At 41.3% G+C, this 18,629-nt stretch overlaps 1 protein-coding gene across 1 annotated transcript in view; it reads left to right on the top strand.

Moving 5' to 3' along the window:
- Window positions 1-17,324, top strand: part of IL2RG (interleukin 2 receptor subunit gamma) — a 53,137-nt gene extending 35,813 nt beyond the window's left edge. The window contains exons 6-8 of the mRNA XM_040405630.1: window positions 2,819-2,912; window positions 10,235-10,319; window positions 16,720-17,324. Coding sequence (XP_040261564.1) covers window positions 2,819-2,912; window positions 10,235-10,319; window positions 16,720-16,857 — 317 coding nt within the window. The 3' untranslated portion in view covers window positions 16,858-17,324. The remainder of the gene's footprint in view (window positions 1-2,818; window positions 2,913-10,234; window positions 10,320-16,719) is intronic.
- Window positions 17,325-18,629: the final 1,305 nt, after the last annotated feature.

Genomic DNA, 18,629 nt, shown 5'->3' on the forward strand with positions numbered 1-18,629 from the left:
GTGTGCCTGAAAACTGGTACAGATTATACCAGAAATCTCCTTAAGTTATTGGTTGCAGTAGATTTAATTTCTGGTACATGCACAGTAGAAGGTGCGATAAATTTTATTGAGTCTGGTCAGATCTTGCTCCAGTGGAGTTTTTGCTGGTTTAGACTGGTAGGTGAATTGCTGGTTCCTAGCCTGAACATAAAATTATTTAGAAAAAATAATGGGAAATCAGTCTAACCATGATCATGTGGTGTCATGCAGTTATGTTTTATGTGAAGTCTGTGTGTTGGGTATCCATAGGTGTGTGCTATGCTATATGTATATTACACTGATCTTATGGGAATGACTCCCCCACACTAAATTATCTGTTTTCATGGGGAAAATAGGCCAAGATTGTTCATTTTTCAATTTACAATGAGCCATCTGTGTAGTACATGGACAAAATTGGTCCTCCAGAAGGAAGACCACTCTTTCAAGGTCTTTTTGATCCCCCCCATAATTGTGTCAGCCTGGCTTCCACACCAGGCACTTATGTGCCTCCTCCTCCTCCTCTATGGACATGTTCCTGTCCCCAACTGCAACTGGGCACAGGGTCGCTTGCACTACCCCTCCTTCCTATCACAGGTCAAGCGTTGCCATGCCATCGCTGATCAGCCTGGAAGAGAGTAGCCCCACCAGAAAACAGTTGCTCATGTACATCAATCAGCAAACATCTCGCTGCCTATTACCCCATTGACTCCAACTGGGCAACATGGTCTGCAAGAATGGGTGCAACATCGTGGCTGCTCTGAACCTGGGTAAAATAAGACATGCTCCCTGCACGGCGCACTTCATCAACCTAGTGGTGCAGCGCTTTCCAAATAAGTACACTGGCTTGTGCAAGGTGCTGGCAAAGTCCAGGAGACTGTCCAAGCACTTTAGCCACTCTCATGTGGCAAGGAATGCTCTGCCAGACCTGCAGCGACAGAACAGCCTGCTGCTACACCACTTAACTTGCGACATGCCGGAATTCAACATTGCACATGTTCAAGCATTTGTACGAGCAGCAGAAAGCTGTGAATGATTGTGTCTTGTACTAGACAGCCTCAGCAGCAGGGAGCATGTGTTCTTTTGAGGTCAGGTAGTGACAGCTCATCAGAGACGCCTGTCAGGTGCTGAAGCCCTTGAAGAGGCCACAAAGTTTGTCAGCAGGGACAACTGCAGTGTGAACGACATCATCCCTCTCATATTTATCTTAGAACTGAAGCATGTAGCAGGGGACCAAGGCAGAAGAAGAGCAGCTGACGGATCTTGCTGTCCGCCCTATAGCTGTTGGGGACACACAAAGGGAATCTGCCATGGAGGGGAATGATGAGGAAGATGGGGATGAGGAGCTGCCACTGCAAGAGGAGGAGGTAGAGAAGCAAGAGGACAATGATGAGTATTGCACCGGCCAATACACCAAATCGTCTCAGTAGGGGGCGGAGCTGGAAAGAAGTGGCTCCACAGGCACGCTGGCCAGAATGGCGACCTCTATGCCCGCTTGCTTACAGAGCGACAGGCATATCATTGGCATCAAGCAGTCTGATGATTACTGGATAGCCATGCTTTTAGAACCTCGCTACCAAGGCAAAACGGGGGAATGTTTTCCTCTTGCAGAAAGGGAAGACGAATTACATTACTACCTGTGGGGGAGATTTATCAAACTGGTGTAAAGTAGAACTGGCTTAGTTGCCCATAGCAACCAATCAGATTCCACCTCTCATTTTTCACAGTTCCTTTGGAAAATGAAAGGTGGAATCTGATTGGTTGTTATGGGCAACAAGCCAGTTCTACTTTGCACCAGTTTGATAAATCTCCCCCACAGGTAGTAATGTAATTTGTCCTCCCTTTCTGCCTGTTACTGCTGCCTCCATCTTGCCACTTATGCCACTTTCCAACCATCACATTCTGTACGACTGATGCTGCGGCCTGCATCATGCCACTTGCCAACCATCATGCTCTGTACAGCTGCTGCTGTCGTTGTCTCTGTCATGCCACCGCTAGCAACCTGCCGACCATTATTTTTCCTAAGGCTGCTGCTGCCTTTTTGCCAACATGTACCATATGGCTGCTGCCACAGCCGCTGCTGCTTCTTGCTGTTACTACCCTACTGCCACCACCATTAACGCAAAGCATCTGCCCCCAATTAAAAGGGATATGTTTTTAGGCTCATTCACAATAAGCCACTTTTTATTCTGACAATCAACACCTATGCATGTAATAAGGCAGTCATTCCGACTCAGCATCATTTTTGGACGCTTGGTCCCCCAAGCCACATTTTTTATTTTTATTTTGTTATCTGATAACTCTGTGTGTGTTTAAACATCATCTGCCACTGATAAGGGACACTTTTTGGAAGCTTTAGAATATGGAAAATAAAACACATGCCATAGCATGTTGTGTTTTTAAACATGCCATATGTTAACACCATCAAATGTGCGCTTACCCACAACTATGTATGTCAGAGTCACTTAGAGATCATTTACTATTGTGGTAATTGCAATCCAGAATTCATAAAATTTAAACGAAGAAGAGTCCTTGGAGGCTAGAGGGGGTTAAATACCAACTTTCAGAGCAATTGGAGCAACTTTGGTTTGGCACAGTGGCAAATGAATTTTCCAACCTGGCCAATCAAATTTTCAGCAGACAGAAGTCGGCCCTCACAAGGGATCATTTAATCTATTTTTTTTAATGATCATCTCCCAAATTCGACCATTGAATCTCATGTGTATGGCCATCTTACAGCAGTCAAGCTTAGTTTTAAACACTTTAATTTCTCTTCACACTAGTCCCTTTTGTTTCATTTCAGATGAACAACCATCAACATTTACAAAAGCATTTGTTATCCTCATCGTCACTTTTCTGTTGCTGGTAGTTGTGGTTCTTGTAATTAGGACAGATAGGTAAGTCACATTTGCAAATCACATTTGACCTCTTTCTCATTGTTTTGTAATCATCTTTCAGTTCAGAAAATTAGAAGAGATATATGGTAAATAGGGGGACAGCCGAAGACAATGTCACATATGGAATATAACTGTTCTATACACTTTCTTCTTGTAGTAATTCACTTGATAAAATGTTTAAATCGAACCAGTCATTATGACAATGCAGTGCATGGTACAGAGCAGGAGAAGCTGAGCAGATTGATATATAATTTTGTGGGAAAAGATTCAGTAAAAACTGTAATTTATTAAAATCTCTGTTCTTTCTGAGCTCAGTAGTCATGTCCTATCAGTGAGTAACAGTTCTCTGTATCCACAGCCATATCACTGAGAAGGGCTGCTCTGTAAGATGCTGCTAGCAGATTGCATTTTCATGGTGACAGCTTCGCTTGAAGACTGGTTTCACACATGAAGTATATACAGTGGATATAAAAAGTCTACACACCCCTGTTAAAATGTCAGGTTTCTGTGATGTAAAAAAATGAGACAAAAATAAATCATTTCAGAAATTTTTCCACCTTTATTGTGACCTATAAACTGTACAACTCAATTAAAAAACAAATTGAAATCTTTTAGGTAGAGGGAAGAAAAAATATAAAAATAAAATAATGTGGTTGCATAAGTGTGCACACCCGTAAACTAATACTTTGTTGAAGCACCTTTTGATTTTATTACAGCACTTTTTGGGTATGAGTCTATCAGCATGGCACATTTTGACTTGGCAAGATTTGCCCACTCTTCTTTACAAAAACACTCCAAATCGGTCAGATTGCGAGGGCATCTCCCGTGCACAGCCCTCTTCAGATCACCCCACAGATTTTCAATCGGATTCAGGTCTGGGCTCTGGCGGGGCCATTCCAAAACTTTTATCTTCTTCTGGTGAAGCGAATCCTTTGTTGATTTGGATGTATGCTTTGGGTCGTTGTCATGCTGAAAGATAAAGCTCCTCTTCATGTTCAGCTTTCTAGCAGAAGTCTGAAGGTTTTGTGCCAATATTGACTGGTATTTGGAACTGTTTATAATTCCCTCTAGCTTAACTAAGGCCCCAGTTCCAGCTGAAGAAAAACAGCCCCAATGCATGATGCTGCCACCACCATGCTTCACTGTGGGTATGGTGTTCTTTTGATGATGCGCAGTGTTGTTTTTGCGCCAAACATATCTTTTGGAATAATGGCCAAAAAGTTCAACCTTGGTTTCATCAGACCATAAGACCTTTTTTCCACCTGCTTTTGGGAGACTTCATATGTGTTTTTGCAAAATGTAGCCTGGCTTGGATGTTTTTCTTTGTAAGAAAAGGCTTTCATCTTGCCACTCTACCCCATAGCCCAGACATATGAAGAATACGGGAGATTATTGTCACATGTACCACACAGCCAGTACTTGCCAGATATTCCTGCAGCTCCTTTAATGTTGCTGTAGGCCTCTTGGTAGCGTCCCAGACCAGTTTTCTTCTCGTCTTTTCATCAATTTTGGAGGGACGTCCAGTTCTTGGTAATGTCACTGTTGTGCCATATTTTCTCCACTTGATGATGACTGTCTTCACTGTGTTCACCTAAACATACACAAAGAGGAAAACAATCTTTGTAACAAACAGTTTTTTTTATTACAGATAATTTAAGTGCAAGAGCAAACAAGTACAGTCATACCCAGTTTCACCCTTTGCCCAGTCCCCTGCCCCACATAATCATACCCTGTCACCTTTACCCAGTCCCCTGCCCTTCTTAATCATACCCAGTGTCACCCTTACCCAGTCCCCTGCCCCCTCAATTAGACCCTGCCTGGATAAGGGTGACACTGGGTATGATTAAGGGGCAGGGAACTGGCTCTGGGTGACACTGGGTATGATTAAGGGGGGCAGGGGACTGGACAAAGGTGACAGGGTATGATTAAGGGGGGCAGGAGACTGGCTATGGGGTGACACTGGGTATGATTAAGGGCCTTATAATGTGCCAGTAAAAAGGGACCCCCATAATTCCCCCCAATAATGTGCCAGTAAGTGTCCCCATAGATGCCCCCCCTTCATGGGCCAGTATCAAGTGCCTCTCTCCCCCCCCCCCCACATGTCCCAGTATCATAGTGCCATCTCGCCCCACAAAGTGCCAGTATCATAGTGCCATCTCTCCCCCCCAATGTGCCAGTATCAAGTGCCTCTCTCCTCCCCCCCATGTGCCAGTATCATAGTGCCATCTCCCCCCCCCAATGTGCCAGTATCAAGTGCCTCTCTCCTTCCCACCCCCCCACGTGCCAGTATCATAGTGCCATCTCCCCCCTCCCAATGTTCCAGTATCAAGTGCCTCTCTCCTTCCCCCCATGTTCCAGTATCATAGTGCCAATCCCATCCCCCATGTGCCAGTATCAGGTGCCAACCCCCCTCCCCCATGTGCCAGTAACAAGTGCCTCCCGCTCCCCCATGTGGCAGTAACAGTCGGGTATTTAAAAAAAAAACAAAAAAAAAACCACTTATACTTACCTCCAAGTCAGCGATGCGATGCAGGCCTCTTCCGGGCTGTTTCCCGCGCTGTATGTCCATATATGGAGTCAGTGCTTTTGTATTTCAGAAAAGTTTCTGCTGGGTCTCGAACCCACGACCTTCTGTATCAGAGGCAAGGCACTTAACCACACAGCTATAAGAGCTGCATAGCCACTGACTGAAAAAATATGAGACTTCTACTGTAGACTCGTTTATAGCTTTGATAGCTAGTGTACATCCATACACATGACAGCTGCCCCAGCGCACTCAGCTCTGCTATATCTCTATATATGATAGCTGCCCCAGCACACCCAGCTCTGCTACATCTATACACATAACAGCTGCCCCAGCACACCCAGCTCTGCTATATCTATATAAATGACAGCTGCCCCGGCGTACTCAGCTCTGCTATATCTCTATATATCTATCTACTGTATAGTAATACTTAGAGATATATAGATATAGCAGAGCTAAGTGTGCAGGGGCAGCTGTCATGTGTATAGATGTAGCAGAGCTGGGTGTGCTGGGGCAGCTGTCATATATAGAGATATAGCAGAGCTGAGTGTGCTGGGGCAGCTGTCATATAGAGATATAGCAGTGCTGGGTGTGTTGGGGCAGCTGTCATGTGTATAGATGTACACTGGCTATAACAGAGTCTACAGTAGAAGTCTCATATTTTTTCAGTCAGTGGCTATGCATCTCTTATACCTGTGTGGGTAAGTGCTTTGCCTCTGATACAGAAGGTCATGGGTTTGAATTCCAGCAGACATATCTCTCTCCTAAATGAGAAGTGTGCAAGTTGTGACACAGGCAGGGCGTCTATAAAGTAGTAAGGGCGCTGCTGGGAGGTGAGAGAAGTCTGCCGCTGTCCTGCATGTCGTTACAGTGTGTGGCAGTTGCTACACCGGCCAAAGAGCCTCCTCGCTGTCGGCATAGCCTGGGCGCCCCTGTTGCCATGGCGCCCTGTGCAGCCGCACATCCCAAAGGCTGGCCCTGTATCTAATGCCTTGGAAATTCTTTTGTACCCTTCTCTTGACTGATACCTTTTTAACAATCAGATCCCACTGATTTTTCGGAAGCTCTCTGTGGACCATGGCTTTTGCTGTGGGATGCGACTAAGAAAATTTCAGGAAACACCAACTACAGCGGCTGAACTTTATTTGTGGTTAATCAGAGGCATTTTCAATGGGTCCTGGAAAAAATCGGACAGCACAATGTGTGCTGTCCGTTTCCGTTGTTCCGTTCCGCATGTCCGTTTAAATAATAAACATGTCCTATTCTTTTCCGCAAAATTCGGATCCTGGTACAATACAAAGTCAATGGATCCGCAAAAAACGGAAGACATTCGGATGTCATTACGTATGTCATCCATTTTATGCGGATTCCGTTCCTGGAAATTACATTTTAATTTTTTTATTTTTTATTTTTTTTCAAAGAAATCCAAACAACTTTATTTGCTTATTGAAATTTATACATGTTTCCGTTTTTTGCGGATCCGCAAAAAACGGATGACATACGGAAATATTTTCAGGAACAACGGATCCGCAAAAAACGGACCGAAAATCGGGATATAGAAAAATACTGACGTGTGAATGTAGCCTAACAGGGGTGTGTTGACTTTTTATATCCACTGTGTGATATATAAATATATATATATATATATATATACAGTACAGACCAAAAGTTTGGACACACCTTCTCATTCAAAGAGTTTTCTTTATTTTCATGACTATGAAAATTGTAGATTCACACTGAAGGCATCAAAACTATGAATTAACACATGTGGAATTATATACAAGTGTGAAACAAGTGAAAATATGTCATATTCTAGGTTCTTCAAAGTAGCCACCTTTTGCTTTGATTACTGCTTTGCACACTCTTGGCATTCTCTTGATGAGCTTCAAGAGGTAGTCCCCTGAAATGGTTTTCACTTCACAGGTGTGCCCTGTCAGGTTTAATAAGTGGGATTTCTTGCATGATAAATGGGGTTGGGACCATCAGTTGCGTTGAGGAAAAGTCAGGTGGATGCACAGCTGATAGTCCTACTGAATAGACTGTTAGAATTTGTATTATGGCAAGAAAAAAGCAGCTAAGTAAAGAAAAACGAGTGGCCATCATTACTTTAAGAAATGAAGGTCAGTCAGTCAGCCGAAAAATTGCGAAAACTTTGAAAGTAAGGGCTATTTGACCATGAAGGAGAGTGATGGGGTGCTGCGCCAGATGACCTGGCCTCCACAATCACCGGACCTGAACCCAATCGAGATGGTTTGGGGTGAGCTGGACCGCAGAGTGAAGGCAAAAGGGCCAACAAGTGCTAAGCATCTCTGGGAACTCCTTCAAGACTTTTGGAAGACCATTTCGGGGACTACCTCTTGAAGCTCATCAAGAGAATGCCAAGGGTGTGCAAAGCAGTAATCAAAGCAAAAGGTGGCTACTTTGAAGAACCTAGAATATGACATGTTTTCAGTTGTTTCACACTTGTTTGTTATGTATATAATTCTACATGTGTTAATTCATAGTTTTGATGCCTTCATCGTCATGAAAATAAAGAAAACTCTTTGAATGAGAAGGTGTGTCCAAACTTTTGGTCTGTACTGTATATATATATATATATATATATATATATATGTATGTACAGTATCTTACAAAAGTGGGTACACCCCTCACATTTTGGTAAATATTTTATTATATCTTTTTATGGGACAACACTGAAGATATGACACTTTGATACAATGTAAAGTAGTCAGTGTACACCTTGTATAACAGTGTAAATTTGGTGTGCCCCCAAAATAACTCAACACACAGCCATTAAAGTCTAAACCGTTGGCAATAAAAGTGAGTACACCGCTAAGTAAAAATGTCCAAATTGTGCCCAAAGTGTCAATATTTTGTGTGGCCACTATTATTTTCCAGCACTGCCTTAACTCTCTTGGGCATGGAGTTCACTAGACCTTCCCAGGTTGCCACTGGAATCCTCTTCCACGACATCACCCAGCTGGTGGATGTTAGAGACCTTGAGCTCCTCCACCTACCGTTTGAGGATGCCCCACAGATGATCAATAAGAGTTAGGTCTGGAGACATGCTTGGCCAGTCCAGCACCTCTACCCTCAGTTTCTTTAGCAAGGCTGTGGTCTTCTTGGAGGTGTGTTTGGGGTTGTTATCATATTGGAATACTGTCCTGTGGCTCAGTTTCCAAACGGAGGGGATAATGCTCAGTATGTCACAGTACATGTTGGCATTCATGGTTCCCTCAATGAACTGTAGCTCCCCACAGCTGGCAGCACTCATGCAGCCCCAAAACATGACACTCCCACCATCATGATTGATTGCAGGCAAGACACACTTATCCTTGTACTCCTCACCTGGATGTTGCCACCATCTGAACCAAATAAGTTTATCTTGGTCTAATCAGACCACAGGACATGGTTCAAGTAATCCATCTCCTTAGGCTACTTTCACACTCGCTTTTGTGTGGATCCGTCATGGACGGATCCGTTCAGATAATACAACCGTCTGCATCCGTTCAGAACTGATCCTTTGTATTATCTGTCAAATAGCCAAGACGGATCCGTCATGAACTCCATTGAAAGTCAATGGGATACGGATCCGTTTTCTATTGTGCCAGATTATGTCAGAGAAAAGGGATCCATCCCCATTGACTTACATTGTGTGCCAGGACGGATCCGTTTGGCTCAGTTTCATTAGCCGGACACCAAAACGCTGCAAGCTGTCTACAAAGTGGAATGGAGACTGAACTGATGGAAACAAATGCATTCTGAGCGGATCCTTTTCCATTCAGAATGCATTAGAATGCAAACTGATCCATTTTGGACCGCTTGTGAGAGCCCTGAACGGATCTCACAAACGGAAAGCCAAAACGCGAGTGTGAAAGTAGCCTTAGTCTGCTTGTCTTCAGAAAACTGTTTGTGGGCTTTCTTGTGCATCATCTTTAGAAAAGGCTTCCTTCTGGGGCGACGGCCATGCAGACCAATTTGATGCGGTGTGTGGTGTATGGTCTGAGCACTGACTGGCTGACCCTCCACCCCTTTAACCTATGCAGCAATGCTGGCAGCACTCACACATCTATTTTTAAAAGACAACCTCTGGATATGAAGCTGAGCACTCAACTTCTTTGGTCAACCATGCCTGTTCTGAGTGGAACCTGTCCTGTTAAACCACCATGACGTGCCACATTGGACTTCCAGTGACCAGTATGAGAGAGTGTGAGAGCAATAACTCCAAATTTAACACACCTGCTCCCCATTCACACCTGAGTCCTTGTAACACTATCGAGTCACATGACAGCGAGGGGGGGGGGGGGGAAGGGGGGATTGGGCACAATTTGGCCATTTTCACTTAGGGGTGTACTCATTTTTGTTGCCAGCGTTTTTTTTTTAAGGGCACACCAAATTAACACTGTTATACAAGCTGTACACTGACTACTTTACATTGTATCAAAGTGTCATATCTTCAGTGTTGTCCCATGAAGAGATATGATAAAATATAAAATATTTACACAAATGTGAGGGTGTACTCACATACTGTACTGTATATATTTCTTTATGCATTTTATGCATGTGGAAATAAAAGCGCAACTTATGTATATAATGTAATGCAACCGTTAAGCGTGCTAGTTATATACTGTATTTTAATTCTAATTTATATCCAGCGTTACTTGCCATGACTGACATTTTTTATTTTCCATCTTTTTATTGGATTATAAATGTTCTAGTGTTCTGCCTTCCATAGATAGTCTTGTGCTTTTCTCAGTGTTGCTCAGTTAGGCTTAATTTTAGATTTTAATTTTTATAGGATTTGGTTGATTCTTGTTCCTCAAATTCCAAATCCTGGAAAAAAGTTTGAAGACCTTTTCACCCTTCATGGCTACAACTTCCAGGTAATCAATTGTTGCAGGACATTATATAGTTATAGGGGTTCTGTGTACCATAAGGAATCACAAAAAGGTGTCACTTTTTTAAATTAGTACAATAAGGGCTTTCATCTGAATTATTCCTGTCTTTGTATGATATCATATAAAGTAATCTGTGACACAGGTACAACCTTTTACAATTTACTGTTGGTCCAATGATAAAATTTTGTGTCAACTTTGTATATAATCTTGATTAAAAATGTCCTGCTGTTTTGTGTGTACAGCTACAATGCAGACTGTCTCTCCGCGGTTACTTTGTGTCTAACCTTATCCTGTAATCATGTTACCCTACTTCCTCTGTCCCCTTTTCCCTTTTCTCTTTTCTTTCTAGCCTGTAGACGGCAGGTTAACAAGAAGTGTGGTGATAAAAGACACATGGGTCTACATACACAAATTGGTAGAATATTTGCAATGATGTGCTATTTAAAAAAAAAAAGATTTGGTGCATTGAAGGAGGAAAAAAACACATGAAACAAACAAAAGAAAATAATACAATAAATACATTTACTTAATTGAAGCATTTGTACAAGAATAAGGAGGTTTTAAGCAAACCCTACCACTTGGCCAGATCCTTAAAGGGGTTATCTAACTTCAGCAAATAGCATTTATTATGTAGAGGAAGTTAATACAAGGCACTTACTAATGTACTGGCTTTACCCATTTTGCTTCCTTTGCTGGCTGGATTCATTCTTCTATCACATTATACACTGCTAGTTTTCATAGTTATGACCACCCTGCAATCCAGCTGCATTGGCTGTGCTTAAACGCTATAGGAAAAAGCACTAGCCTATGTGCAGTGCCACAGTCCCAGTCACCAAAGAGGCTGGCGCTTTTTCTTATAGTGTGCAAGCACAGCTGGATTGCAGGGTGGTCGTAACCATGGAAACAAGCAGTGTATAATGTTATGGAAAAATGAATCCAGCCAGCAAAGGAAGCAATACCCTTTTAAAGGTGCCGGGAAGTAGGTAAATTTTCTTTCCTTTACAGGTCTGGCCAAGTGGTGAGGTATTCCAAAACCTCTTCTCACACAACCCCTTTAAAGTCTTATGCACATGGCCACTGCCTGGCCGTGCCCGTATTGTGGCCCGTAAACAGCGAATCCGCAATATACGGGCACCGGACGTTTGTGCACTGCATCACGGATGTGGACCCATTCACTTGAATTTGGAAGGTGTGGTGCGGAACAGAAGCACGGAATCCAAGGAAGCACTACAGAGGGCTTCTATGGAGTTTCTCTCCATGCCTCCACAGTGCAAAAAAATAGAACATGTTCTATTTTTTTGCAGTGTGGACGGATCACGGACCCATTCAAGTTGAATGGGTCTTGATCCGTCTCCACAAATTGCAGTCCCCAATGCACGAAACGGCCGAGTAACGGCCGTGTGCATGAGGCCTAATGAGCAGGCCTGAAAGGACCTTAATCCCTTCAAGACCAAGCCAGTTTCATAAGGACCAAGCCACATTTTGCAAATCTGACATGTTTCACTTTATGTGGTAATAACTCAGGAATGCTTTTACTTATATGTTTTCTTGTGACATATTGTACTTCATGTTAGTGGTAAATTTGAGTAAATATGTTTTATCTTGAGTTATAAAAACTATTTCTAAATTTCCGGAAAATTTGGAAATATTAACTATTAAGACACCTCATAAAATAGTTGTTACTTAACATTTTTCATATGTACACTTTATGCTGCCATCATTTTGTAAATGTTATTTTATTTTTTAGGACGTTAGAAGGCTTTGAATTATAGAAGCAATTTTGAAAGAAAATTTCCAAACCCACTTTTTTAAGTACTAATTCAGTTATGAAGTCATTTTGTGGGGCTTACATAGTAGAAATCACCCATAAATGATTCCATTTTAGAACCTACTCCCCTAAAAGTATTCAAAACTGTCTTTACAAATGTTGTTAACCCTTCCTTCAGTTGTTCCATAAGAATTAAAGGAAAATGGAGGTGAACTTTCAAAATGTAACTTTTTTTTGCAGATTTCCATTTTTATCCATTTTTTTTTCCTGTAATACAGCAAGGGTTGACAGCCAAACAAACTCAATATTTATTACCCTGATTCTGCAGTTTATAGAAGCACCCCATATGTGGTCATAAACTGCTGTATGGGAGTAGAAGGGAAGCAGCGCCATATAGATTTTGGAGGGCAGATTTTACTGGGATAATTTTAAGTTGCCACGTCGCATTTGAAGACCCCCTGATGCACTCCTACAGTAGAAACTCCCAATGTGGAAACTATATGATAAGATAACAGTTTTATATGATTTTTAATCGCTCAATATTACTCTTTTGTGGCACCATATTTATTTTTAGTTTTTTAACGAGTGTGTTCTTTTTATAGAGCAGGCTGATACAGAACAATTCCAAATAGGTCTATTTAAAAAAATAAATTGTTTCAGTTTTACATAAAGTATTTTTGAAAATAAATCAGGTTTTTTGTCTCAATTTTCTGAAAGCTATATTTCTTTAACTTTTCTGCTCGTTTTGGCAGGAAGAGATGATGTTTTTATTAGTACCATTTTTGGGTACATTTGATTTTTTGATCATTCAGTATTATACTTTTTTGGTCATTCAGTATTACACTTTTTCCCTTTATTTATTTTTGTCCCACTGTGGGATTTAAACTTTTCAGGGTTTGATCCCTGTTTCAATGCAGTACAATGCATGTGTTTTTTGTACAGTATTGAACTATCAGTGTAGTACACTGGCAGTTGCCTAAAAGACCCACCTGGGGGCTGGATCTCCTTGGCTTCCGTAGATGGCAGGCTCCGATGCCTGTGTAAGGTATCATGGCTGCCATAGCAACCATCGGCCTCCTGTCACCGCAGTGCGTGGAGCCAAGGAGTCAGGGAGCCCAGGGAGTAAAGATGCTGGGATCCAGCATTGAGAGGCAGGTAAATATGCTTCCCTTCACAGGTCTGCCCAGGAGGAGGTCACTTCTGCAGTCATCTGGCCATCTACAAATGTTTCTGATACAAAAATCATTAAAGCTCAAGGTTTACAATAGGCTTTAAATAACCATTGCATTATGCTGTGCTCAAATAATATATGTTTCTTTCCACATCATGCTACTCCATAACTCACCTACACCCAGTGATCTATCACTGATGGTCTAGAACCTCCTTGATTAATGTCTAGATGGTCTAGAACCTCCAACCATTATGCTAATCACCCAGCCAATTCATCACTCACCTATCCAGACTATCACTCAGTCACAACTACAGGGAGTGCAGAATTATTAGGCAAGTTGTATTTTTGAGGATTAATTTTATTATTGAACAACAACCATGTTCTCAATAAACCCAAAAAACTCATTAATATCAAAGCTGAATATTTTTGAAAGTAGTTTTTAGTTTGTTTTTAGTTTTAGCTATTTTAGGGGGATATCTGTGTGTGCAGGTGACTATTACTGTGCATAATTATTAGGCAACTTAACAAAAAACAAATATATACCCATTTCAATTATTTATTTTTACCAGTGAAACCAATATAACATCTCAACATTCACAAATATACATTTCTGACATTCAAAAACAAAACAAAAACAAATCAGTGACCAATATAGCCACCTTTCTTTGCAAGGACACTCAAAAGCCTGCCATCCATGGATTCTGTCAGTGTTTCGATCTGTTCACCATCAACATTGCGTGCAGCAGCAACCACAGCCTCCCAGACACTGTTCAGAGAGGTGTACTGTTTTCCCTCCTTGTAAATCTCACATTTGATGATGGACCACAGGTTCTCAATGGGGTTCAGATCAGGTGAACAAGGAGGCCATGTCATTAGATTTTCTTCTTTTATACCCTTTCTTGCCAGCCACGCTGTGGAGTACTTGGACGCGTGTGATGGAGCATTGTCCTGCATGAAAATCATGTTTTTCTTGAAGGATGCAGACTTCTTCCTGTACCACTGCTTGAAGAAGGTGTCTTCCAGAAACTGGCAGTAGGACTGGGAGTTGAGCTTGACTCCATCCTCAACCCGAAAAGGCCCCACAAGCTCATCTTTGATGATACCAGCCCAAACCAGTACTCCACCTCCACCTTGCTGGCGTCCGAGTCGGACTGGAGCTCTCTGCCCTTTACCAATCCAGCCACGGGCCCATCCATCTGGCCCATCAAGACTCACTCTCATTTCATCAGTCCATAAAACCTTAGAAAAATCAGTCTTGAGATATTTCTTGGCCCAGTCTTGACGTTTCAGCTTGTGTGTCTTGTTCAGTGGTGGTCGTCTTTCAGCCTTTCTTACCTTGGCCATGTCTCTGAGTATTGCACACCTTGTGCTTTTGGGCACTCCAGTGATGTTGCAGCTCTGAAATATGGCCAAACTGGTGGCAAGTGGCATCTTGGCAGCTGCACGCTTGACTTTTCTCAGTTCATGGGCAGTTATTTTGCGCCTTGGTTTTTCCACACGCTTCTTGCGACCCTGTTGACTATTTTGAATGAAACGCTTGATTGTTCGATGATCACGCTTCAGAAGCTTTGCAATTTTAAGAGTGCTGCATCCCTCTGCAAGATATCTCACTATTTTTGACTTTTCTGAGCCTGTCAAGTCCTTCTTTTTTTGCCAAAGGAAAGGAAGTTGCCTAATAATTATGCACACCTAATATAGGGTGTTGATGTCATTAGACCACACCCCTTCTCATTACAGAGATTCACATCACCTAATATGCTTAATTGGTAGTAGGCTTTCGAGCCTATACAGCTTGGAGTAAGACAACATGCATAAAGAGGATGATGTGGTCAAAATACTCATTTGCCTAATAATTCTGCACTCCCTGTATGACATATTATGTGGCTTGAAAATAGGAATTGTTCCATGAAAACAGGAATGTTTGGTTTACATTATTTGGCTTATTTGGCACTGTATCTAAAGTAAATGTGAAAGGATAGATAATAGGAGTATACTGATTCCTAACAGTAAACCAGAGGTACATGATACACTGCAGCAAAGTATAGATTGGATCTTGTTTGTCAAGTTCAGCAAAGGAAATACTAATGTACAACCGTCCTAGATAGCCCATAAAAATAGTGGACTTTTTCCGGTGTCCATAAAAAAAAAAAATTCACATTTTTTTAAAGGGGGAGGAGATTGCGCAGATTATTAGTGTAATTGTCATTGCTTCAGATGTCACAGTACACACTACGTATGTGACTAAATCACTATTTTAAACTATGGACCTATAATCTTTATCGATCATTTTGGTTTTCCAATATGTTCTTAAAGCATACCTAACCTTTCAACAAACTCTGCATTAATCAATAGTACAGTGTTGGTACATGAGGAGCAATACTATTTCTGTCTATTATACCTGTATCTGGCATGTTTTAGAAGTTTTTCTCTGTACATGATGAACATCTAGTTTCCAAATTTGTCAGACATGGTGGGTGGAGACTAGTTGCCATCCACTGCACACAGAGAGTAAAAGAAAAGCTGCTTCCTACTGTAAGTTTCTCTTACTCAGGCATATGCCCCAGGATCATGAAGGACATTACAAAGAGATGTACTGACCTGTATTAGTAAATTTAGCACTTGTGCTAAGATATAAATTTCCTATACAGCTGTGCACTCTCTTTAGTATCAGCTCACTTATGCTGCTGCTCAATCCTGCCCCATCCCACCTCCATAGACTTGTATTGACATGTGTAATATAATCCTCCTGTGGAACTGCTCCATCTCGAAAAGGAATTTGAAGCATTTTTCCAAGTGAAAAGCAATTAGTAAGGGTGGACGGTAAACAGCTGATAACATGAGTACTAGATATTTCTCACTGAAAAAACATATTACAAAGTTTCTTGTGTTCGCTTGTACTATTGATGTTTGTAAAGTTGTGTTAAAATAAAGTGACTTTAAAAATATTAGTCGTCCACTATTAATAGGATAAGTTGTCCAATGTATGTAGCAACAGTCAAAATATTAGATTACAGGTGAAACTCGAAAAATTAGAATATTGTGCAAAGTACATTTATTTCAGTAATGCAACTTAAAAGGTGAAAATAACATATGAGATAGACTCATTACATGCAAAGCGAGATATTTCAAGCCTTTATTTGTTACAATTTGGATGATTATGGCTTACAGCTTATGAAACCCCAAAGTCACAATTTTGAGGTACCCTTTGCTCAGGGGGTATGGATTAATTAGCTGATTAGAGTGTAACACTTTGAGCCTAGAATATTGAACCTTTTCACAAAATTAAAATTTTAAGCTGCATTAATGCAATTCCTTTTAATTTGCATTACTGAAATAAATGGACTTTTGCACGATATTCTAATTTTTCGAGTTTCACCTGTACATTCAGAAATGCAAAATTTGTGACAATTGTCCATACTAAGTTTAATAACAATTTTCCTTTAAAGGAATGGCTTGGTATATCAAAAGAAGCTGTGGAGAACTTGAAGACCAATTATACCGAGTCACTTTGCATTGTCACTGAAGATCCAGACTGTCCTGAGCTGGATGGGAAGAATCCTACAACCAACTCACCCTCAAAGTGACTACGACTAAGGAAAATCAGTGCAGGTCGCAGAGCTATCTGCACACCCCTTGTTAAAATGGCAATGTCCGTATCATCCAGATCAGGATTAATTGTTTCATTAGTATGACATCTGCTTCGTCACACTAGAACAGTGAAACGTAACAGCTATAAGGGGATCGCTAATAAACTGATGTGATCATTAGATCAATAAAATAATTGCTCAGAGAGTACATCTTGCCTGGAGGTACAAAAATACTATATTAGAGAACCACACTATATGTCATGTCCTATTAGATTTCCTTTACACTGATGCCGAGCTAAGAAACCTTTTAACCACTGTGATCAGTTATGCTTAGTAGTTAGTGACAAATATACAGTGTATGTAACTCTTTAGGCATACAGTTCCATACATCTGGACATATATCCAATGAGACCTTTTCAAATGGTCGCACCAAATGTAATCAGTAAATGTGCCACAAATATCCTCAGAACACTTTTGCATGACTGTAATATACAGTCAGGTCCATAAATATTGGGACATCTACACAATTCTAACATTTTTGGCTCTATACACCACCACAATGGATTTGAAATGAAACAAACAAGATGTGCTTTAACTGCAGACTGTCAGCTTTAATTTGAGGGTATTTACATCCAAATCAGGTGTAGGAATTACAACAGTTTGCATATGTGCCTCCCACTTGCTAAGAAATCAAAAGTATTGGGACAGAATAATAATCATAAATCAAACTTTCACTTTTTAATACTTGGTTGCAAATCCTTTGCAGTCAATTACAGCCTGAAGTCTGGAACGCATAGACATCACCAGACGCTGGGTTTTATCCCTGGTGATGCTCTGCCAGGCCTCTACTGCAACTGTCTTCAGTTCCTGCTTGTTATTGGGGCATTTTCCCTTCAGTTTTGTCTTCAGCTCTTTGGTTGCTTTTGCAGTATGCTTTGGGTCATTGTCCATCTGCACTGTGAAGCGCCATCCAATGAGTTCTGAAGCATTTGGCGGAATATGAGCAGATAATATTACCCGAAACACTTCAGAATTCATCCTGTTGCTTTTGTCAGCAGTCACATCATCAATAAATACAAGAGAACCAGTTCCATTGACAGTCATACATGCCCACGCCATGAGACTACCACCACCATGCTTCACTGATGAGGTGGTATGCTTAGGATCATGAGCAGTTCCTTTCCTTCTCCATACTCTTCTCTTCCCATCACTCTGGTACAAGTTGATCTTTATCTCATCTGTCCATAGGATGCTTATCCAGAACTGTGAAGGCTTTTTTAGATGTCGTTTGGCAAACTCTAATCTGGCCTTCCTGTTTTTGAGGCTCACTAATGGTTTACATCTTGTGGTGAACCCTCTGTAATTACTCTGTTGAAGTCTTCTCTTGATTGTTGACTTTGACACACATAGACCTACCTCCTGGAGAGTGTTCTTGATCTGGCCAACGGTTGTGAAGGGTGTTTTCTTCACCAGGAAATGAATTCTTTGGTCATCCACCACAGTTGTTTTCCGTGGTCTTCCGGGTCTTTTGGTGTTGCTGAGCTCACCGATGCGTTCCTTCTTTTTAAGAATGTTCCAAACAGTTGTTTTGGCCACGCCTAATGTTTTTGCTATCTCTCTGATTGTTTTGTTTTGTTTTTTCAGCCTAATGATGGCTTGCTTCACTGATAGTGACAGCTCTTTGCATCTCATCTTGAGAGTTGACAGCAACAGATTCCAAATGCAAATAGCACACTTAAAATGAACTCTGGACCTTTTATCTGCTCATT

The sequence above is a fragment of the Bufo bufo genome, chromosome 8 (genome assembly GCF_905171765.1).
Source record: "Bufo bufo chromosome 8, aBufBuf1.1, whole genome shotgun sequence".
Classification (NCBI taxonomy): domain Eukaryota; kingdom Metazoa; phylum Chordata; class Amphibia; order Anura; family Bufonidae; genus Bufo; species Bufo bufo.